This window comes from Brachyhypopomus gauderio, chromosome 14, assembly GCF_052324685.1.
Source record: "Brachyhypopomus gauderio isolate BG-103 chromosome 14, BGAUD_0.2, whole genome shotgun sequence".
Classification (NCBI taxonomy): Eukaryota; Metazoa; Chordata; class Actinopteri; order Gymnotiformes; family Hypopomidae; genus Brachyhypopomus; species Brachyhypopomus gauderio.
This window is the reverse complement of record NC_135224.1, coordinates 9,666,897-9,690,681: the sequence shown is the minus strand read 5'-3', so window position 1 is coordinate 9,690,681 and position 23,785 is coordinate 9,666,897. Positions and strand designations below refer to the sequence as shown.

At 47.5% G+C, this 23,785-nt stretch overlaps 1 protein-coding gene across 6 annotated transcripts in view; it reads right to left on the bottom strand.

Annotated features, from left to right (window-relative positions):
• Window positions 1-23,454, bottom strand: part of ppargc1a (peroxisome proliferator-activated receptor gamma, coactivator 1 alpha) — a 36,341-nt gene extending 12,887 nt beyond the window's left edge. The window contains exons 1-8 of one of the 6 annotated variants that reach the window (XM_076972396.1): window positions 23,085-23,241; window positions 22,860-22,978; window positions 20,319-20,498; window positions 5,841-6,035; window positions 4,735-4,857; window positions 2,787-3,957; window positions 1,859-1,904; window positions 1,589-1,662 (exon numbers count right to left, since the gene is read on the bottom strand). In XM_076972396.1, coding sequence (XP_076828511.1) covers window positions 1,589-1,662; window positions 1,859-1,904; window positions 2,787-3,957; window positions 4,735-4,857; window positions 5,841-6,035; window positions 20,319-20,498; window positions 22,860-22,978; window positions 23,085-23,106 — 1,930 coding nt within the window. In that variant the 5' untranslated portion in view covers window positions 23,107-23,241. Of the gene's footprint in view, window positions 1-1,588; window positions 1,663-1,858; window positions 1,905-2,786; window positions 3,958-4,734; window positions 4,858-5,840; window positions 6,036-20,318; window positions 20,499-22,370; window positions 22,653-22,859; window positions 22,979-23,084; window positions 23,242-23,271 lie in introns of those variants that run through there. The other 5 variants (XM_076972398.1, XM_076972400.1, XM_076972399.1 and 2 more) reach the window with 5 other exon arrangements.
• Between the last annotated feature and the right edge of the window lie 331 nt (window positions 23,455-23,785).

Here is a 23,785-nt window from a genome sequence, read left to right as displayed (position 1 = left end):
CCCGAGGTAATCTCTGAAAGCCACGAGAAGAGTGACACGCAGGCTGACCTGGCTGTTATAGATACCATAATTAAAGACACCAGTAGCCCACAGTAAATCTATTAGAGAGGAGGGGATTAGGGAGCAGTGTTAAAGCTCCTGTTCACTGTCTATTCTGCAGGTGTCTTGCTTCTGTCAGTTCCACCACACCAGCCTTGACGACCTTAAACATTCATTCTAGTTCATCGTAGCCACTGCACTCTCTCTAACTCGGCACACGACACGCCCGTTTTCTCAACTTCACGGGAAACTGTCGTGGAAATGTTACAATTGTCGTAGAAATGTTGTGGAAAGGAAATGTTAACATTTTTACTGCTCAGATGGAAATTTGCTACCTCAACTGACCTTGCATTGACTTGTTACCAGTTAATCAGCCAATAGGAGGCACAACCAGCACTGGACAGCTAATCCCCGAAAAAGACTTCGCCAAAGTGCTTGCCTTAATGGCTGCTTTACGCTAATATCTAATCCCAAATCTGTGTTGTGTAATGCTGAGAGTTTGTGGAGCATATATACATTTAGCACAAACCAAGCCTTTGCCTCAGGCTAGGACATACGCAACACATAGAGAGAATTAACAGCCCTTGATGATTCTGAGCACAACTTTAGTGGCTTAAGGGGAGACCCAACGCAACCTTTAACTCGTACATAAACACAAGGTTAAGTGGCGTCCATCAAGGTCAAAACAGTAGAGGTACAGAGAACCACAGATTACATAAAAATCTTTTATGTGCTTTCTTTAATCCACTATTAGATAATGTCTCTGCATGTGAATTATCAAACAAAGTGTTACCTTGAATATCATGGCTAGGTCAAATCTGTGCATTGAGGGCCATTATGTGGTGGTAAATGAATATCAAATGGCCTATTCATTCTGACACGTTGAGGGAAGAAAAGGGCAGCCATTTTGTTTTTATTGACCTGGAATGATTAATCTCTGCATGGGGGCTACTGAAATAATTACCTGCATGATTTACGCTGAGAGAGAGAGAGAGAGAAAGAGAGAGAGGAGGGGGAGACCTGCTGAAGCCTTGTGTTTTAGCCTTAACTGACATTCACTTCATTTGACTTTAATTACCTTTTGCCTATAGCTTTAGCCAACATGCTTTATTAATACATATACAAAAAATATAATGGACAGCACTAATGCCAGTAAGAATAATAAAACTCTTTCACATTGACGCTATATGGCCAATGCCATCCTACCTATAAATATTGGACTCCACAATGGAAACGTGCCAATGGCTCTAATCAAATTGCCAGACAGCAACGATACAGATAACATCAGCAAACTAAATTGCATGGCAAAACTAATTAAAAACAAGACTATTGCTGCAAAAGATGCATCAATTTGCCTCCAATGTATTGACAAGAAGAGACTCCCAATCAAAGAACATTAGACTATAACCAAGAGAACACAGAAGGAGGAAGCCTTCCAATGCATAGTGCCAGAGGGTAGAAAAGCCCAATGTAGATTTTCAGTTTATACAAATTAAGAGTCTTAATTGTGCCTGTGTGTGTATTCAGCAAACTGCACCGATTTCCTTACCTGGGGTTCCAGAGATCTCCACACTCAATGTGCGTTCAATGGTCTTGTTCTCAAATGGAGATCCCTTGTGGTCACTGCAACACATAAAAAGTAAATGTTGTAATAGCTGTGAAGGGCCACTTTTAAATGGTTGTGTGGTTCCAGTGCTTACAAATGGAAATGAAATCTAACAAAAATGCCTCATTGGTGGTTTAGATCACTTTTTTGTTTGGTGTTCTAGTTCAGATTTTGTCTGATCTACAAGAATGGTGGAAAAACTCTCTCACTTACTTTGGAGACTCTGGGGTCAAAGGAAGTGGCAAGGTGGTTGGTTTGGCTGCAGAACACAAAGGAGCATGGGTAATTAATTAACTAGATTACAATGTGCCCAAAAGATATCAGGTCCACATCTACAAATCAGGTTTCAGGTTTCGATTAAGAACGATGATGTGGCACTCTCAACCCAATATAAAATGACTAGTATTATCAGCCATTTGAAAAGTAAGCTAATGTTCTCTAATTTGACCCCATTGTTTTTTCACTTGTTATTTATATATATATATATATATTTTTTTGTTTGTTTGTTTGTTTGTTTGTTTGTTTTTTGTGTGTTTTGTGTGTCTGACTGTTCCCTTTCTGAGGCAAGATGGTATGATGGCATGTGTTCAGATATCTAACCCACATGAACGTTTCCCCCACAACTCAGAAGACAGAAAATGAGAAGAGAATGAGTTGGAAAAAGAAAGAAAAGAAAAGCACACGCATTACAAATGGCGATGGTGGGAACCCAACAGAAGCGCAAAAATATTTGGCATGCGTTTAAAAACCAAAGCAGAAGAGAGAAGAGTCGAGGAAGCATGAGCAGTTGCCTGAGGCAGTGACCGTCTCCGACTGCGTCTAACGTCTTTCCGTTAAAATATGGCAAGGTGGCCGCGTTCGCCCGACCTCACGTGTCAAAGAAACCGGTCGACTCCAATTTGCATTCTTAGCGTCAATGAATAGCTAGCTCACCCGCTGCTCGTTAGTGTGAAGCCAAGGGTATCTGCCCATTTGCAAAAGTTGCCCTTTGAAATACGCGGTGCAGCTAACTGCGTTTTTTTTGTTTTGTTTTCTAAAGTGCCTGGCTTAAGTTAGCGTCTGAGTTAGTTTGTAGTCAAACTGGGAAGCGGTTAGAGGAGGAGAGGCGGGAGAGAGAGGGCAGGGATGCAGCAGTGATTACCTAACGGTGGTGGAACCTGGTCGTCGGGGTGCCTGCAGACTGCCTGTCTGTGTGGGTTCTGCCCTTGTGTGGCGAAGGGGATGTGCTCTGGAACTAAAGAGTCTGGGAAGAGTGGACTTGGTGGACCCCAAGGGAATGACCCCACGACATCATCACAAACATCCACCCTAGTCTGGCTCACTGGATCTGTTGAACCTCCTATCTCCTGCTCTAATTTCATTAACCAACTTTCTAAGTCCAAGTCACCAAGCATAGCGAGCTCGAGATCTGATGGCTCTGCCTCACTAGGTTCGTGGCCGTTTGGAATGGCTTTTCCCCTCTTGTGTTTCTGACTAGCTTTCGCGGTGTGCCTCCCTACATCTGTAGGAGGTATTTTGGGTGGGTCCTGCTCATCTGCCTGGGGGGCAACGGACATGTGCAGGTGGGCCCGGTAACGGCCCCGCCTGGGTCTGGAGGTCAGCAGCTGGCTGAGCATGGGATGCTCTTGCTCTCGCCTCTTCTTCCTATTGGTCACTGTGATGTGCCTGTCGGCGGGGCTGGCCCCGGCCCAGACGCCCGCCTCAAGACAACGGCCACAGCTGCCTGAGCGACCCGATTCTCTAGGCAGGAGAGAGTAAGAGTGCATGTACCTAATGAAGCGGGCGGCGGCCAGGCTGCCCACGTCGGCGCCCGGCCGTAGGCCCGGCGGCCTCCCCTCTTCGCCGGAGCAGGCGGGGCCACAGCCGCATCCGCAGGACGGAACGGCGGGGGCGGACTGCTCCCCGTGTGGACGCGGCCGCCACTGCCCTGCCCCCTCACCAGCCACATTACACGCCCCAGCCGCCTGGCTCTCACCTCTCTGGGCCTGCGCTGCCATCTGCTGCTGTGGCGATGACAGGGGGGCCGAGGAGGACTTCTTCTTCGAGGCGGAGGAGGACGAGCAGGAGGACAGGGAGGAGAAGGAGGAGGTGGACGAGGAGGACGGCGAGGAGGAGGACGAGCAGGAGGAGGCGCCGGGCCCACCCCTGTCCTTGCTGCAGCCCGGCCATGTGCTCTTGGCTTCGCTGGTTCTGGTGGGGAAGGCATCGTCGCTGGCGGTGAGGTACTTGAGCAGCTCGGTGCAGGGGCGCCTCACCACGCGGCCCGGCTGGGGACAGACCCCCCTTTGTTTGTTGCTCCAGGGGTTTTCCGTCTTGGATAATCGTAGCCAGGAGGGAGACGCGAAAGGCATGGAAGAACGAGGGAAAAAAAAGGGAGGGAGGGGGGGGAGGAGGAGAGACAAGGAGTCAGTTAGCGCAGAGGCGGTGTTGTCTCTGCACAGGGTAATGCAAGCGTGAATCGCCCATCATCTTAATTACGAGGTCTCGGGATAGCTCCGGTGAGATCTACATGCCGGGGGCAGGGGGAAGGCGGTGCAGTGTCCTCTGGGAGCCCGCCATGTGCAGCGCTCCAGAAAGAGGAGTCAAAGTCATTAAAGAAAATGAACTCCTCAAAGAAAGGCACATATGAATGTGTGCAGTACGGCTGCACGTGACGTGTGTTTGTGACGGAGGTGAGATGACCATACCCGGATCCAAGTTTTATAGATAATGTAGCTGATAGGTACACGTAAAAAGGAAGCTTTTTTTCATAACACCGCTCATAATATATGTCGAGGTGCAAAAAAAATTTGAAGACAAAATGAGTATGATAATCTCATTGGATAATAGGAAAACCGTCAACTGGCGTATGTCATAACATTTTGCAACATACTCAGCAATGGTCAGAAATTAAACTATTAAGATTAAATTCATTAAGATTGAATTAAATTAATCGTGCTTAAATTAATCGTGCTGTTTGCCCTTAAAAATACAGTACCTGTGAGAAACGGCGAAAAGTTTCAGTGTAAAAACGGAGTCAAGGGGGAAAGAACTAGGAGAGATCGGTATAGACCCACAGGTCTGTGAGGAACCACGTGGCATGTGGCTACCTTGGCAACAGCAGGTGTGGGTCTGATCCTGTGGTTGCTGGCTGCATGGTTCTGTGCCTGACCACCTGGGTATTGATTATAGCTGAGCTGGGAGTTAGGTGGAGCCAGCAGGAGTTTCTTCAACTGCAAACACAGCAGAGAAACAATTAGAAGAGGGTTAGTAACAAACCAGAATGAAACGAGTGACTAGAATATGACATAAGTCATGTTTCAAACGATTACCGCATATACGTGCTTTTATCACCTGGATGCAATTATTCCATTACGTATCCTATCTGTTCCGTATCCTGTTCCACTCTTCAGCATATTTCTTTCTGCATGTTAGGCCCATCTTGGCTATTACTGGCACACATGAAGTTCATCAACACATTCTAAGCAATGTGTCACTCAAAATAATTTATCCATACTACTACAACTATTAATAGGACTAAAACTTATACTAATAGTAATAGTACTGTATATAAAAAGTAAAGTGAAAGTGTTTGCGTTATCACTTCTAACCTTTAACCTTAACCCTAAACCAATGGAACAAATATTTTGTGCTAAAAGGTTGAACCAAATCAAGCAACTGTTTTCATAACATGCTTGCCCACACAGATACTTTAAAATGTTTCTGTGATGAGCAAAATATTAAGAGACTAGGGGCTGCTAGTAGCTGCTGGAAACAGGTCTGACATGGCAGCCAACAGTGGTGAGTACCAATGGCACAGACGGTGAACTATGACCAATTACAAATAAACAAACAAGACAGACGTAGTACGTGTGACACGAAGGATGGAGGCTCCGCGATCAGGCCTGCCGATGCCTCCATCGGAGTCTGCAGGTTCTAATGTGCATTAAGCCCCGTGACCCACACACCCAGCTGCAGCCTTCGTGCAGGGGGTTGCCGAAACACGCCGCCCGTCTTCCTAAGTAAATTTCGATGCCATTAACATCCGAAGAACACTGATGCAGCCTGCCCTGTCATCCGTGCCACATGGCTTAGCTCAGCTAACCTGGGGTTTCCAGAGCTGACCAGCGGGCTGAGTCCAGGCCTGTTTTTTGCCCACAGGACCTGGTCATGGCAGGATTGGACCAGGGGTGGGGGTGGGGGGTGCAGGTCTTACCAGGGAGGGCTCGTCCGGCTCTGGGGTGCACGGCGAGCCGCCAGGGGTGGAGGGACAGCTCTGATCGCTAGCCTTGGTCACGTCCCCATCTCCCAGGGCCTCGAACGAAGGCAATCCGTCCTCGTCCACCGGGATACTGTCCAGGGTCTCTGTGAGCACCGCCAGTAAGTTGGCCTCATTCTCCTCATCTATCTTCTTGGGAGGTGGGAAAGGAAAGGGGCAAGAGAAAGAACAGTGGGGCGAAAATAGGACAGTTTAGTTTGGAGAAGTCGATTTCTGTCCGTCTTCACGCTAGTGCGAGCACGGGAGGGAGTGGCGCAACTCTGCCATTGTTAATAGAATGTGGAGGGCTTTTTTCCCCCTTTTTGCTGCAGTGCTGTACGGGGGAAAGTGTGCACAGAAATTTCTTTCAACTCCAAATTGCCTTAGCCACATGAGTCAGTGCTGTCAGTTATACATTAAGCATGCGGCTTACTGGACCAAAATAATATCTCCCCTAAGAAACCCATTAACTGGGCTGACACATAGCAACTACCCAGGGAAAGAGAAGGAAGGGGAGGGGCAACAATGGAAAAAAGTTGCTCCGGTCCCCGACTGTCTCCACAGAACAAAATTTTGCAAACCGTCTAGAAAAGGTTGCAAACAACCCAAACGGAAAGGATAACTGTCGACTGCCAATGCTAAACGAATATGGTCGTTTTCAAAAAACGCTAGAAAAATCGACAATGCAGGCGGCGGTGAGTGAGGATATCGTCAAAACGCGTTAAAGAATTAAAAGCCACCCGCTGCCCTTTTGCCTGCGAAGTATCCCTCCCGATATCTCGCATGTAACACTGAGGCACTTTCCTTGTGGTCGGGGTAACCAGGGAGGGGCTATTTCTGAGGAACGTCAACGGGGGAGGAGGAGGAGGAGGAGGAGGAGCGGCGACTGGCACTGGAAGTTCCACTGCCAAAACCCACGGGACTTAGCAACAGAAGATAAACACCCAAACTGCTGTGGGTCACGGCACATACAGCCTAACAAGAGCAAATCCTTTTATGCACACCACAGGATTAGTATCGCTTGCCGATAGCGTTCGGGTGCAATCATTGGGGCTGCGGGCAAAGAGTCCTCTTTAGATAGCAGTGCTGCAGTGCTTAGCTGCCGGTCCCATGTGCAGCGATCACCCTGTTTGATCCTCTTTCTATTCATAGTTTCCCGTGATTACACGGCAGCGTAGTCCTATCCTCACGGGAGCCGCTTTTGAGAAATCAAAACAGGGGCCATTCCACTTATCTCTCCCCGTTTACAGGACCCCAGCAGTTGATAGCACTGGCATTCAATGAACCACAGACAAGCAGAAAACCCTAAGCAAAGCTTCATTGAGAAAATAATGCCATTCTGGGGGATCGGCCATCGTTCATTATTGAAAATGATAACAGAAGCGTTTCACAGATAACCAAACACCCACCGGGCTCTCGGTGCTCTGAGCTCAGATGGTGACCGCTTGGAGGCAACTGTTGCTTGTGAATTAGCATGCAGTTTAATTGCCAGTTAATGATTCCCTGTCCTTTCATTGGACCCCGGTAGCATCTCAGTGCTTTATTTTGACACTTTATATACTGTATATCATTGTCAGTGGGCCACCAAGAGAGAGTGAGCTTCAGTAGTCCATCTAGACTAAAGCCTCTGGTTTGCAGTGTACATCTCACCATGTTAATTACATCTCACGTCACTCAAGATTATTTCAAATGTTGCTGTAATAGTCAACAATATGGTTGTGTTCTCTGTTAGGTTTGGAGCAAAAACTTTCCAGACAGGCTTGGGTAAATCTTTTATCCCTGCAAGCTGTAAAACAAGAAGATGCCTTCCGGGGAAAGAGGAGGTGTCTGAAGTGGAAATCTACAGTTGGCCTGTGTTCATTTAAAGGTCACGGAGCAGGACACCTTCAGGCCTGGGAACGTCAGTAGGAATGTCATCAGGAACGTTATGGGGAATATCACCGGGGACGGTCACGTCTCTGATTTCACAGCAAGAAGAGCGGCATGTCACTTAGCACTCGAAAAACTCGGAGAAGACAATAGTAGCTAAACACAGCTCAAATAATCCGAAACATAGTGTTCGTTCCTGGCAAGGAGGTATCCAAGAGCGCATATGGTGCTCCGTGCTTCACGCGAAAATCAAAGGCACCGGGACATGCCAGAAATGGCACCCCTGTCAGTCTTGCACTCCATCGCCACCACCACCGGTGTGGAATCCACAAACTCCATTTGGAGTGGCCACTCCGACCGGAGCGGGACAGCAGCTGCTGGTGCCAGCGAGAATGTCAGTGGGAGGATTTGCCAGAAATGACCCGCAGTCCCACGACAGGCATGTGCATCTCCATCAATCACCCACGGCAGATGTGACGAGCCTGGGCTAGGAGGGAAAGTGAAAGACAAATAGCCAAGGTCTTCCAATCCCGTTTAATGGGCCCGACAGAATTAAAGTCATCTTAACAATCACAGGCTAATTGTGGGATCACAATATATTAACCCAATTCAATTCTAAAGGGTGCCATTCACGGCTGTTTTACTCCAAATGCTTCAATTAGCCATAAAAGACACTAGTGAACACCAGACGCCTTCACGCCATCTCCATCCCCACAACCCTCGCCCCCAGGAGGCAAGGCAGTTTTCATTATCAGGTGAGTCCTTTTGTTATCAGACAGGCTGTCTTTGAAATCGTCCTTGCTTTAACTCTTTTATTGAGTTCCACATGAGCCATTGTGTTCCCAAGATACAATTCATGCCACAGATAACAGGCAATAGTTTTTTTTTTAGATATTTTATTTTTGCTTGACTAAATACGTTTGAATAGTTCAAGGCAAATACTGAAAATTTAAGCAAACACTAATTGCTGTAGAAACCCTCCCTGACATATAAAGGTGTAATAGATAAAAGTGTCCTGTTTGTCCACATCATGGAAGAAAAGCATTCAGTAGGTAATAAAATTGAAGGCTATTACTCAGAGTTTTATAAGCACGTATAATCACAACCTGACACTGGCAGCAGCACAAGAAGCTTTAAATGACTAGAAATGAGTAGAAATTTTCAGAAGAGATCTACTTTATCTCAGAGGCTTTCTCTCCCTCACTCTCTCCTTGTATTTCTATCTCTCTCATAAACATATTATTTAAATATACATGTATATACCCCCTCCCACAAGGCCCAAGATTAGGTTAAGGAATTTGGCAGACCACCTAAACAAAACACAGAAACGTGCGCACGTAAACTGAGTCCCAGTGTTCCGGACACGCAGAGAAAGCACATTAGATCTTCTCAGCAAATGTTGTCATTCTGCGTAATTAGTTTGCCTCCTGATTTCTGAGCAAATAAGTCAACGTCAGTCAAAGCAGCGTCTGAAGCGTGCTCACATGCTCTGGCTGGCCACCCCGACATCACTTATGCAGAGTTGCAGCAAAGCCAGGAACAGACCTGCAAGATTAATAGAGGAAAGGCAAGGAAATGTGATCTAGAAAAGGCGCCGGGGCAAGATAAATACAGCAACACAAGTGTGCTGTTCAATCACTGTACAAAACAGTGTTTACGAGCACAATTCCGTGCCACACAGCACACCCAAAATCTACAATCAGAAGAAAATCCTGGTAATTTCACCTTATCCGTCATATTCTAATGCGTCTACCAGATAATGTCACAGCACATATAAAAATGGCCCGGCGTTCATCTGTCAACCACAAAATAGGATTCGGCCAGTGGAATCACTAGCACTATTTCAGACCTCATTTCCCCTGCAAATGATCCCGCAAGCCGCCCACTGATGCATGCCAGCACCAGAGGCAATGATCATGGCACGGCGGGCTACCACGCGGATTAACTTTTCATAACGTCCTCCGACATCACAGCGAGGCAGCCCATCCCCCACCCCCACCTGGCCGGTTCGCGGTGTCCCGTTCCCCTTCGGCCCCGGAAACCCGGCCCCCCGGACGAAAGCGCGGCACCGACCTAACCGGGCTGACCGGAAGAAGGGCCCGGCTGTGAGCCGCGGAGTAGTTCCTGCCGGTCAAACGTATTGACCAGCGGCACGATCGCTTATTGGAACTGCTGTGTCTATGGGACTTTGCGAGAGGCACGCTGATGCGAAGCACCGCCCGCGTCCAGGGGAATCAAACGTTTCCCGCTCTCGCTGTGAACGACGGGACTGGGTGATATAACGATACGCAGAACCTAAAGAGGGTAGGAAAAAAAAAACGCACACACACACGTGCTTTAGTAACCGGGGAACCACGAGGAGGAGCCTGTTCCCGAGGAGGGTGCACACGCGAGGCTAGCGCCAGCCTTCAGGACCCTCGAGGGGGCCAACGGTGCACGGCTCACCTTCTCTGACGCCAGCTGGAGATTCTCCCATAAGCAGAGCAGGTTCCGCTGGGGTTTACCCATGCGGACATGCAGCAGCATCCCGGCCCCCCGGGGAGGGGGGGGAGTCAGGGAAAGAGGAAGGCCAAGAGAGGGAGAGAGAAAGGCAGAGAGAGAGAGAGAGAGAGAGAGAGAGAGAGAGATAAGAAGAGAGATCCACCAGAAGAAAAGGGAAGCAGGAAGGATTGAAATGCACAGAAAAGCACACAAATAGAAAGGAGGAAAGGGAAGAGAATTAACGCTAGGCAGAAGAGCTTCTTAGGCTCATGGGTAGCATTAACGCCTCTCAGCTGCTGCACAGCAGATGGTCATGGGGCTGATATCCAGCACTCTTCTAATCGAGTGTAATGTTTGGATGCTCCAACATATCGTGGCCCCTTTTTTAGCGACTGGCGCGGTGGTGCTGTCACGGGCGGTGACAGCACTCTCGTGTTACCTCAAGAAAGCCCTTCACTGAAATCAAACCCTTCGGTGGACGCGGTGGAGCAAACAAACGCTGACAAAAGAGAACGGGAAAGCGCCATTTTGCGAAGGCCGCAAAGAGCCCCGTGTTCCAGGCACCGGGGCGACTGTGCCGTGTGAAGCAGGCGGTGGCGGCGACGATAAACGCCTGTCTGAGGGCTAGGTGTATTTAGAGGGGAGGGGAATGCAAAATTGACCTCATGCTGTTAAACGGGGAATGTCACATTTCATTTTGGACCATGCTGTGAGAAATGTACAAACACACAGAAAGGAGAGAAGGGAGAGACGGTATAAGAGAGTGAGTGTGTGTGTGTGTGTGTGTGTGTGTGTGTGTGTGAGTGTGTGTGAGTGTGTGTGAGTGTGTGTGTGTGTGTGTGTATGTGTTAAGGGGTAATATCAAAGCACTGGTCCTTAATTGAGATGGCAGGTGGAACTGGCAAGTGTGGGGACACGTGGGCGCGTGAGCATTCGCTCCCTGTAGTCGCACGTGACTTCATGAGCTTGTTTGTGTTCACCTATGTGCCCTCTCTTCATTAACCTCCACAGCCCTCGTCAGACCTTACAGCCTGAGGGTGGAGCTGAGGCGGTCACTTCTCGCCTGCACCATCACCTGAGCACCACCCAACCTTCAGCACCCCCACCACACCAGGCCAGCCCCACCCAGCTTTCAGCACCGACTGCTTCAAACACTGCTTGAGTGTGTGCATTTGTACAAAGCTGCGTGTGTTTGTGTGTGTGTGTGTGTGTGTGTGTGTACGCGCACACACACGTGTCTGAATCTGCGCCGAGGGGGAGAGGTTACATCCCCAATATCAAAAATTTATGGTAATTGAAACCACCAAATCTTTGTGGAAACGCAGTCAATTTGATTCAGCGGGAAAAGGTCATGCTATTCAATTTACACTCGGTGCAGAGTACAGTAGCCAAAAACACCTGAAAGCAAACGATCTTATCAGAGTGCTGCAGCACCCACAAGCCACTGCATAAAAGCTATTTGCTGATTACTAAATAAATGCATTATCTTTTTACCTTGACTTCCATCTCTCTCTCTCACACACTTTCTCTTTCTCTCTCTCGTTCTCTCACTCTCTCAGAGAGCCTGGGGTATCGTTCAGGGAAGCTCTATCAGACCTTGACTTGGTAAGGAGATTATTCCTGTGTGTTTCCTGCATTCTTGTTGTGACCTTCTAAGGGTATGACTTTGGCTACGGCACACGTGGGTGTTAAACATAAGAGACGTCTCAGAAAACCCATCTAACGTGCAGTTAAATAGGGAAAACCTGTACACGGAGCAGAAATCGATAGCTAGGCTAGAAAACAGGAAGGAAGATTGGATTGGATTTCACTGGAAGAAAGAAAACAAAATCTCCCCTTTACCATCCTCAGTGACAAGGATGGACCGCTCTATCAGATGCGTACACTTCATTAGCCAATCTATCAACAGTGACTGGCATTGCAAAATTGTAGGCCACTTCAGCCCTGCTCGATCTGGTAAGCAGGACCTTTCTGCCTCCTTTGGGACCGGAGGGTGTTTTACCAGAAATGGACAATTCATCTTCTATCAAGATAGTTTGGGGGCTTTGCACAGATGGATCCTGCTTGTAGGAAAGAATGCATTTTGCTGCCCGTCCAATGCTAAAATGTTCATTGTACCACCTCCAAACACTCGACTGTGTCAAAGCATTCAGCGCTCTCTTATTCCTGTCTCTTAACCAAACAAAAGCTGGAATCCGAAATACACTTTCCTGCTAGGATGGTCTATTCTGTCCCCACAGGCCTAGAGTAGCAGTCGAAAAACAGCCACAGCTCATCTGGAGGGGACCAGTATTTCTGCAGCCACACACCCAAAGTTCCTCTTATCAGTGGGGTGAATAATTACGTAAGGTCCGCACCGAGGCAGTCTCCCTCTCCCCGCTGCCTTCTCTCGGTCTGCCGGGCCAGAGACGCCCGTGGCTTATTGGTTTAGCGTTTCCGGACAGGTTAGAGTGCGGCGGGACCAGAAAGGCTCTTAGAAGAGATTACCTACCCGCACTAAAAATAGCTTGTGCTAGTTTACCTCCGCTACTCGCAAACGCAGCTAGCGCTAATGTTAGCGTTAAAGCCGGACAACAGGCGTGCACACGCATGCACCTGTGGGAGGGAACACTGCATGCCGTGAGCGGCACACGCATGTAGGTTGTAACATACGTACAATCGGGCAGCGTGGAACCGAACTGAACCGTATGCACCCTGATTCCTCCTGTACCCACCCTGGGGTTGTATTTACATGTTTAGTTCAACTATCACAGGAACTATTTATTCTCTTCGAACGGTTCAGATGAGTTCAATGAGCTACTCTAACTTTTATGTAAAAGGGCATGTTCTATAACGAAGGTCTTGTACAGGAGTAAAATGTGACTGAATCCCTGTATCATGAAAGGGCTCTGGGTTTATGCATGTGAAGCCCCAGTCCCAACCTCAAATAGTGGGCCGGTCAGCTGAAACCTATTCCACAGAACAGAGTGTCCCTGGACTGCAGCAAGCAAAGCTTTTTATAAGCAGACAAATGCCTACACACACACACACACACACACACACACACACACACACACACACACACACACACACACACAGAGGAAAGTAATACACACTAGCAACATGAAAGCAGTACCTGAGGATTAGTATGCACATCTAAATTGTTGGTAAACACTGTTGATCATGGATACACACACACACACACACACACACACACACACACACACACACACACACACACACACACACACACACACACATACATGCACACATAAGTAGCAATGCAACATGAAAGCAGTAGATAATTAGTATGCACATATAAAGTGCTGATTAAGACTTATCACAGGCGTGATATGTGAACGTGTTCATACACAAAGCTCTCGGCAGGCACCCCAAATCAACACAAAAATGCATCAGGGTTCTTATACTGCGACAACTCCCTGATTAGTCATGGTGTATGGTTACCTCGCTTTCAAAATAGCGATTAAAACTCACACCAGTTTATTACCATCCACTCATTCTGCTTCAGCTTGGACCCCTTTTGAGTCGACCCAGTTGTGGTTTAGAGTTTGTGACCCTCTCTCTCTGGATCCATCTAAAGACGTACTGCAGCAATCTGGTGGCCTGCACGGACACCCTTGGGCCGAGTGACCCGGCCCCCGTACACACGCTCCACCACTCTCAGTCCTGCTCCGCCTAGTGAGTTTCTAACTTCATCACACGCACAGAGAAATGTTAAGAAAGTTAACTGCACACAACTGTGCTAGTTGGACTTTTTCTCTCTTTCTTTGCTCGACACGTGCCTCTTTCCTTGCTGTTTCTGCTTATAACGACGACGTGCTAAATAGGATGAGGTGAGCTGACCTCAGTTTGCGCTCACGCTCCTTAGAGCTGGATCAGGCTCCGCCTTCAGGGAGCTGACGGCCCAGCGTGGGTCAGAGGAGGTGCAGCGGGAGGCCACGCACGTGGAGGGGGGTGGCCAGGAGGTGCACACAATGGAGGGGGTGAGAGTGTGAGGAGACAGTGAGGATCAGAGAAAGATGAACATGGGGAGAGGAAATAAAAGGAGTAAGAAGAGGAAGAGAGAGGGAAAGAGAGAGAGGATGGAAAGTGAGAGACATGGTGGAAGTGCAGAGAGCGAATACCCAGAAGATATAAAGATGATAAAAGATGTTAAGATGTTAAGATTTTAACTTGCTCTTTTCCAAACATGGCCCTTGGGTACAATTTTCTGACTACAATTGATACTTCACTTCCTCCCTCCTCCCCTCTCCTCCCTTCTCCTCCCCTCCCCTCTCCTCTCTTTTCCTGTCCCTCCCTCTCCTCCCCTCTCTTCTCCTCCCTTCTCCTTCCCTCTCTTTTCCTGTCCCTCCCTCTCCTTCCATCTCCTCTCCTCTTCTCCTCTTTCCCTGTCCTTCTCTCCCCTCTCCTCTCTTTTCCGGTCCCTCCCTCTCTTCTCCTGTCCTTCCTTCCCCCATCTCCTCCTCTACTCTCCTTCCCTCTCCTCTTTTCCTGTCCTCCCCTCCCCTTTCCTCGCATCCCCTCTCCTCTTCTCCTCTTCTTCCCTCCTCTTCTCCTGTTCTCTCCTCTTTTCCTGTCCTCCCCTCCCCTTTCCTCTCATCCCCTCTCCTCTTCTCCTCTTCTCTCCTCTTTTCCTGTCCTCCCCTCACCTCCCCTTGCTCTTCCTGTCCTCCACCCTTCCCCACTCTATGGTAAACATTGGCCCGTGGCTACAGGGAGCGCCATGTCTCCTCCACAGCTGTTCAGCGGGCCTCCAGGGCCCTAGTGCACAGACAACAACAAGCTAAAGCACGGGTGAGGGGCTCATTTAGCATGCCTTAAACACACTTGTGTCTGTAGCTGAAGTAATGTTTCTTAACCCACAACAAGTTTGTGCCCACGACAAAGTGATGCATAGATTCCTGCAGTGATTTATTGGCACCCACAATAAAGTGACTGTACATATAACAGTGTGTCTGTATGTATAGTAATATGACTGTACATAAAGCAATATGTCTGTATCTGCAGTAATGCATCTGCCCCTGCAGCAACACATTTGTACCTGCAGTAATGTCCCTGTACCCACAGCACCTGCAGCAATGTGTCTGTAGTACTGTGTCTGTCTCTGCAGTAGTTTGGCAATAGCATTGTGCCTGTTCATGCAACAATGCACCTGTACCTGCAGTAGAGTAAGTGTCTCTGCAGTAAAGTGTCTAAGTATAGGAATGCACCTGTACCTGCAGTAAAGTGTCTGTACCTGCAGTAAAGTGTCTGTCTATGTGTAATAATGCACCTGTATGTCATGTAAAGTGTCTAATTGTAATAATGCACCTGTACCTCATGTAAAGTGTCTGTCTAATTGTAATAATGCACCTGTACCTTAGGTAAAGTGTCTGTAGCTGCAGTAATGTGTCTCCATCTGCAGTAATGTATCCATACTTGAAGCAGTCAGGGCATATCTTTAACTTAATGACAAATGGGCCTACAGTCTTTCTCACGTAAATTAAAGTCTAAAATGTAAAAACCATTGATGTTCACCAAAAGCTCTGGTGCTTTGATTAAAATTAAATTATCTCACAAATAGTGTGCTTAAATTACACAAGTTCCTTTGAAGAAACCAGCCGGATCAAAGTGGAGCCGTTGGCAACGGCGTCTTGGAGGTGAGATGACACCACACTGTAAACAAATCCCCCCCTTAAGAAAAAGAGATGACAGTTACTTCAGACACTGTTAAACATAACCAAACTATACAGCCATTTACCCAATGCTAGCAGTGTATCTGAGTGGGCTAAGTCTGAGCCACTTATAAATGCAGAAGAGATAGGAAGTGTGAGTTTGTGTTGTGGGCACGCGTGTGTGTGTGTTTGTGTGTGTGTGTGTGTGTGCCATAAGTGTTCACTTGAGGACATCATATTATACAGCACAATATGATAATGTGTTGGGCCCAGCTGAACTACAGCAGCAGAAGTAGTGCTGTGCCTTCAAATGTCAGCATAAATTTGCAAATTAAACATGCAAAGCCATCAGCCATCAGCAGTCCTGGTAACGTGTGTGTGTGTATGTGTGTGTGTGTGTGTGTGTTCTGCGGGTATGCTTGTTGATCCTGGACTCCAGCATAGGCAAGGAATAATCAATCAATCACCTACTGCATCTATTGTTTGATGTATGACTGGGCAGATGTGTCTATGTGATAGATCAGTGAATTAGCAGACAAACAGGAAGTCTACTGTCCGAGGAAGCACATGTGCATGTGCGGCTAATATTCTACAGTCTCATTACCTTCACCAACTCATTTGCAGGGAAGATTATTTACACACACACACACACGCACGCACGCACGCACGCACCCTTTGGCAGTGACATTCCCACGTGCAGAGTGACAGGTCGATGTGTGATCAAAATCTCGATCAACCGACACCAGCCATGCTGCGTTCAAAAAGGCAGGACCTTTCGCACTGTGTACAAGTCATAATTCCACACGGTTTCTGGCGGTACATTCGTGTGTGGAAATAGGTCCTCGCTGGGTGACCTAACACAGGAACACAGTCTGCGGGCAGGTTTTTTTTTTTTTTTTGTTTTGGTTTTGTTTTTTTGACCGGGTGTCAAGTGGCCTCTGAACGAGGCGGGGAGAGTGTTCCATTCCACGCATTGTCCACAGAGAACGTACTTCAGCTCGGAGTCGGTAACCAAGGGCTATCCGGGCATGGGGCGTGCCAGGTTTCAAGCGGCCAGACGCACGAGGGCACAGACGGGCGGACGGCTCCCTCGCGACGCCGTGCGACCTCTTCTCCACCTCGATCCGGCTCTCGGGAACCCTTTCGGGCCAGACGACGCGGTTCGGTTTGTGGCGTGCCAGTCTGGCACGCAGATGAGCTGGGTGCGGGCATGACGGCTGGCACATGTTAGCTTGTTAAGGAAATGAATGAAACGTTCTAGATTTGAGGAGGACCGAAGAGGCGTGGACTTTTTCCACTCCAGACACCGCTGCGGGCCCACATCTACGACTGCCCTGCACAGACCTGCAGGGTTATGGCCCGCGCTGGTGACAGGTTAGAATACTGACGTTCTCCGCTCACATCAAAGACACTTGTCAAGTGAACTGAATGCAAACAGCGTTGTGTTTCCCCACCCCCTAATTAATCAAGCCCACCCCCTTGCTGAAGTGCAGATTTTTTCATTCCTGTGAAATTTTGCTGCTTGGTTACTGTCCTTTTACACATTAGCCACTTTTTCCGTTTTGCCTAGCTGTTAGGTTTTTGAACTGCATACATGTTGAACCAAGAAACCATGTCTGTGCTTCTTTTTAAATACTGTCTCTTTTTTTAGTACTGTAGACTAGAGGCTTTTGTAGATCTGTGAGTGACTATAGCACCTCTAGACTTCTAATGTTTCTGAGAGATCTACATATTTTGCATTTATTTCAATTCTGACCCTCTCCACTCTGTCCATACCATATCTATCAATATTCCACCCAACGAGGACCCAATATTCCACCCAATATTTCCACACACGAATGTACCGCCCGAAACCGTGTGGAATTATGACTTGTACACAGTGCGAATACATGCTACAAGAAATGTGTTTGACATGTTGTAACATCGACATGGTGCAATGATGTAACATTTGACATTGATGTAAATGTGCAGAACATATAGAACAGCAAACAACAAATGAATTCCTAAGTCAAATCAATAACAAGTCAAATAAACTTTTTTTTTTTTTTTACAAATGTGTTCGCGTGAGGGGTGGTAACCTGCCTCATGTCCTTTCCTGGTAGAGGCAGAGGTAGTGAAAGCCTAGCCCTGCCTGAGAGAACTCTCTCTGGAACCGAGCAGTGAAGCTGGTGGCACACCCCAGCCCCCCCTCCGGAACATTCCGGCCCCTGAGACGGCCCTGATAACCGGGAGGGGGGAGGGGGGGGCTGAGCTGGCACTGAAAGGGCATTAGCTGTCACGTCACACAAAATGGCTAGGCTGCACAGCCCTGCTCTGCCGTCTCCTTGGCTCATCTGCCTGCTAGCCTGCCCTGCGCTGCCCTGCAATAATGGGACACGCTGTAAAAAATGTCAGAAAAGAGCAAGACATGAAACAAATGACTCCAGCGAATTCGATTCACGACGAAGGCCCCGAAGCCGGTTGTGAGGGTGGCGACGTGGGTCTGTGCGGAGAAACAGAGGAAAGGGGGTAGAGGTTTAGAGAGCGATAGAAGGAGAGACTGTGAGACAGAGAGAGACAAGAGCGAGAGACTGTGAGACAGACAGAGAAAGACTCGGCGTGAGAAAGTATGAACGTGTGAGCTCAGCAAACTAGGCAGGCCACCTATTAACTATACTGCTGTCATGCGGGTTAAAAAAACATTGCCAGGGCTTCGTAGGAAAGCAAGGGGTGGGATGATAAAGTTTTGCCAAGTCGCTTTACACAAGAGCTGGCCATTTATTAACCCGTCTATTAACATGTCGCTGTAGTGACCCACACAGGCCAGTGCTGGGAGTGTTCTAGAAGCACCCATGCATCAGTGATGTCACCTACACAGTGAGCAAACCGCTGGAGGGGCATGGTGGTAGCCCCTGGCCAAAGACAGGGCTGACCTGGGGAAATCGAAGCCTGTCTCACTCGTTAATAACAGCTATGAATATGAGAGTAGGTACAGAAGTCGCAATGCCACAGTTCGTGGAAAAAATGTTTTAAATGACACTATATAGATTTGTCTGATTTTAAGCAGAAGGGAACATGGTTAAGCAGATCTATCTTTGTGTTCCTTTTATAGGTTTGTTGAGATGAACAAGAAAATAATTTTTTTTATTAGAATGCTCTTCAGCATACGGACATGTACACCAGCGCGCGCACACAGACACACACACACAAACACACATTCATGAAAACAGTGCTTGCAAATGCTTTCTTAGCCCCTCCGTGACCCCTGACACACAATACTTAATTTCAAGAAAGACATAAAACACACACACAGGTATTTTTATCTGTCCGTCACTCCCCTTCTTGTCACAGGAACCGTGGGTTCGTACAGTTACACAGGTTCCTACAACCGCTCTCACAAACAACCACTGATGAGTTCGAACCAAACAGCAAGTGCTCGTTGGCCAGGAGCTCCTGTGACGAAGAGCAGCGTTATCGACCCCCCCCCCCCCTCCCCCCGCGCTGCCCCTATCTCCACAGATAAGGCGTAATGAACTAGCCGGTTCTCTCAGGCCCCCACCGCCCTTTTTTAGCTGCCGCGTTCCTTTTCCTCTGGACTTTGCTTTCTGCGTGAGTGATGGAAACGCTGTAGTCGAGTAGCAAGTGCAAACCTCTAACCCCTCACCCTCCTCCTCCTCCTACCCCTTCCTCTTTCAGCAACATGACAGCGCTGAAATGGCCCGAGCTGGTTTAGAGGCTTGACGCCGCGTGATTTAGCAGATATGCCTGCTGCTAAGCCCAAGAGTTTCCAAACACTGCGCAAACACAGCGAGTTACTCCACCACTTCTAAATGATCCGCCGTGGCCGTAAACGATGGAGTCGACGAGGGAGCGCTCGTGCAGGTCACCTGAGGCGATAGCCCACACGTGCAGTCAAGAGAGGGCCACAGCCATCTCCGTTTCCCATCAGCTGCAAAAACGGCATCGCTCCGCCACAACTCTTGAGTGGCGATGATGAAGTCATGGTGGGGTCTGATCATAAAGTCCTTTGCATGTGAGCAGTTTGCCGGTTGATAAGGCATCCACAAAGGAAAGGCAGAGGTAAAGTTCTAGGCAAAGGTTGGAGGCTTATCTCAACACCTCACCAATAACTCATAAAATAGTGCGTATGGAGTATTTTTACTTTGTTCTCGGCGATGTTTACTGCTCGAAAACTCGTGCACAGCGATTTATTCAATATTAACTACTAGAGCATTTAAAACCCCAGTATTCAGCGCACCTTCCATTATCTCTAATCACTGTAAACTAGGGTGTGAAAATCCAACAGGCAGGCACCTCCTGCACAGATTTATTTCCCACTGTTTCAGTCAAGGCCTTCGGTATAAGTTCACAGACATATCCAACATGAACCTCTCCAGTCAACTTAAAGCCATACGTTAAAACACAGTACATGGCAAAAAATGGCCCTTCTTACCTCAAACAAGTTGGATGACTCGGTGCCATACTGGCTGGAAATGATTTCTGATTGGTCGCTGTACCACTTGAGTCCACCCAGAAAGCTATCCGCGTCCAGGTCGCTGACGTCCAGCTCGGAAAGGTCCAGTTCGGGCAAATCAGGACAGAGGGGCTGATCTTCCCCAACCAAGGCAGCACACTACAAATGGAGAAGAGAGATACTTGGACTTTTTTTTAACACATCGCTTCACAAGCACAGGGATAACATTTATTTTCCCTCTTTCTGCTGGAAAAAGACTTTACTGTTGTACAGAGCTGCCTATTAATATTTCGAGTGTTCACTGCCTGCCTCAATACGCAACAGCACGACAGCTGCTCTGAGTCTCCTCACACACAAATTACAGGCTTCATCGAACTGCTAACACAGGGTTCAACACACTTTAAATCTGCCAACCTTCAGTTCTAGCTGAGATTTTATAGCAATGTATGTGTACAGATGGGTGCCATTCTCTGTGTAAGCAAGTAACTGAAATGATCTTGCCACACTACAACTAATATTAATATTGTTTTATTTAAATACCAATTCTTCTTATTATTATTGCTGCTATTATTGTTGTTATTAATCATACATAATATACAGGTATAATGTCTGGTAGGTCTTGTCACGGGTGTAATTATATAGGCCTATGTTATGACGTTATGAATGCGTAATCAAAACATAGAAACTGCGTCCAAAAACATCTTGTCTGCAATTTTTAAAAGTGGACAAAGTGAAGAAGGTTGGTTATAATCGAAACGCGGTAATTTAATCGCCATTCCAGTCACCCTCCACCCTTTTTAGTTGTACTTATGATATCCTAACGGTCTACAGATCGCCTCTCAATTTCCAGCCTCTCCGTTTTCTCCTTCCTTTTCAATGACATAGACTATTTCTGCAAGCTTGATCTTTTCGTACATATGTGTGTGTGTGTGTGTGTGTGTGTGTGTGCGAGAGAGAGAGAGAGAGAGAGAGAGAGAGAGAGAGAGAGACAGAGAGAGAGAGAGAGAGAGAGAGAGAGAGAGACAGAGAGAGAGAGAGAGAGAGAGAGAGAGAGAGAGAGAGAGAGAGAGAGAGATGGCTGACTTGAGGGGGGCGGGGAGTCCATCTATAAGAGCTTCTTGAAAGGTAGACGCTTGTGCACGAGGGCTGAGGCGCGAGACTATGTCGCGAGTTCGATTGAGGGCATGAACGAGGCCCATGGCCACCAGCTTAAGAAACATACAGACTACAGCCAACACTGGCCGCTAATGTGTCACACTTGATCATAACTATTACGGCGCCCAGTACATGGCATCGCTTTTATTTACCTCGCAGAATATCTGTCTGCAGTAGGCAAAGCTACAGACTCATTACCGTAGCGCTTCTGTGGAGCACATTCAAATAAGCGATGGAGCTGATTAACAAAAAGACAGAGAGAGAGAGAGGAGAGCGAGAGAGAGATATGAGAGAGCGAGAGAGAGAGAGAGAGAGAGAGAGAGAGAGAGAGAGAGAGAGAGAGAGAGAGAGATGAAGGGTGCGCTACTGTTGGTTTACGGTAAGTATAAAGCACCTGCGCGGATATCTACGCTGAGGTGATTATAGGACCATCAGCGAGGAGCAATTCGTCGAGTGTTGTGTGTTAGCTTCATACTCCTGTGACAATACTGTTTACAAACCAACGATTTGAAATATTAAATACACTGCGCTCAAAAAAGCAGCAACACAAGTAATATAAGATAGGAAGGCTATACATAGACTTAGAAAATCGATATCGAACCTCAGCCTTGAGTCATCTCTATTATGAATAATTGAAGTCTTACATATTACTTCAATAGTGCATATTTATACTGGTCCAGTAAGCAGATGAATAAATGAACAAGCGAGCCAAAGAAGGGAGATAAATGTACAGACAGAAAGACATACATGGGCTGTACACATAGGTTATATACACATTAAGCAGCGAAGTCGCTCTGTCCGGTGTTGGCCAAATGACAACAGCAGATTATCAATAATTCACATTAGAAATGGAGCGATCATGAAGTGTAATCTCACCATTCCACTCAAGCGCTGGAAGAAAGGCGACTGGCAAAACGGTTCGGAAAAAAGCCCGTATTTTAAGTTCCGATCATTAAAAACAACAAAAAATAACAATCTCGAGGCTAAAATGTAGTTTATATTAAATTGCATTGCTTAAATGAGATTCTATTACGATACTTTCCTGTCTTTACAACGCTGGCGAGATTGTCAATCATTTCTGCAACGCATTTCATTCCTCTGAAGCCCAGTTGTGTCCGAGCAGATCTGAACCAGTTCTCCTCACACGAAGATCCCACTTATATCACGACGTCTCAAAGTCTCTCCTCGCCATCAAATATGAGGCAGCCAACTGTGAGTCGGTGAGTCGGCTCTACATATAAAGTAAAGTATTCACCCTCCTAGTTAAATAGAAGCTAAAAACCGGGGGGAAAGTTGGCATGTGCGATACCTGCGGATACATATGGGTAATTCCAGCACATGGCCGGTGTGTCTAAGCTCAGATACCTGTCTCATCGCCAGCGATACACCGAGCGCTCCGGGACTGGAAACACTTCCACTGCCATGTAAACACAATCTCCCACGACAAGACGTCCTAAGTAGACCGGCGCCGCTCACCTCCTGCCCTGCTTGCAAAAGCACAGGCTACCATCGGATAAAAAACAAAAAAAAAAACATACCAGACATGGAAAAAAAACAGCATTTCTGCTGAAATAACAGCCTTTCTCTCACGATCTGGTATATTCCCGTGCATTTTGGAGCTCCCGTATCCTCTGCCCAGGTTACCGGATAGCGGCGACTTCACATAACGGAAAGTGCATTTTAAGCAGTCAGACCGGGGCTGAACGTACTATGCGATCCACCTTTTCCCGAAATTTTAGTTCCGATGCAGATAATCAAGTTTCACAATGATTCTCACCTCTAGTTCTCTCCACACCGCATCCTGGTTGCACCTGTCCCACGCCATCCAGCCACTGAATGACGGTACGAAAAAATAAAAAAAAAGAAATCAAGGCGAAATGAGAAAATCCAAGCGCTCCAGATTGCTCTCGTACAGGGAAGTGCCCCTCACTGAGAATGAACCGAGGGCACCTGTCTTACAACCGCTCTCCATCACATGACAAAGCTATTAAAAGTAGGCAGGGGAGTGACTCCCCTTTGCCGCTACTCGCCAATGACGTACGGCGAAGTGGGCGGGGCCTGGCACGCGCATAGTAAATCTTCCACCAACTATAAAACCGCTCGCTCCTAACTACACACTCCGATATTAGACGTCTCCCACAATTTGCGACGCAGATTTTTTTTATATATCGCCGAGTGGAATTTGATTGGAAGTGGGGGGGGGGGAAGCAGGCCACTATATTATTACGCTTCGGCTGAGATTAGTTTCATTTTTAAAAACATGTAGGCTGATATTTTAAGAAGGCACGTTA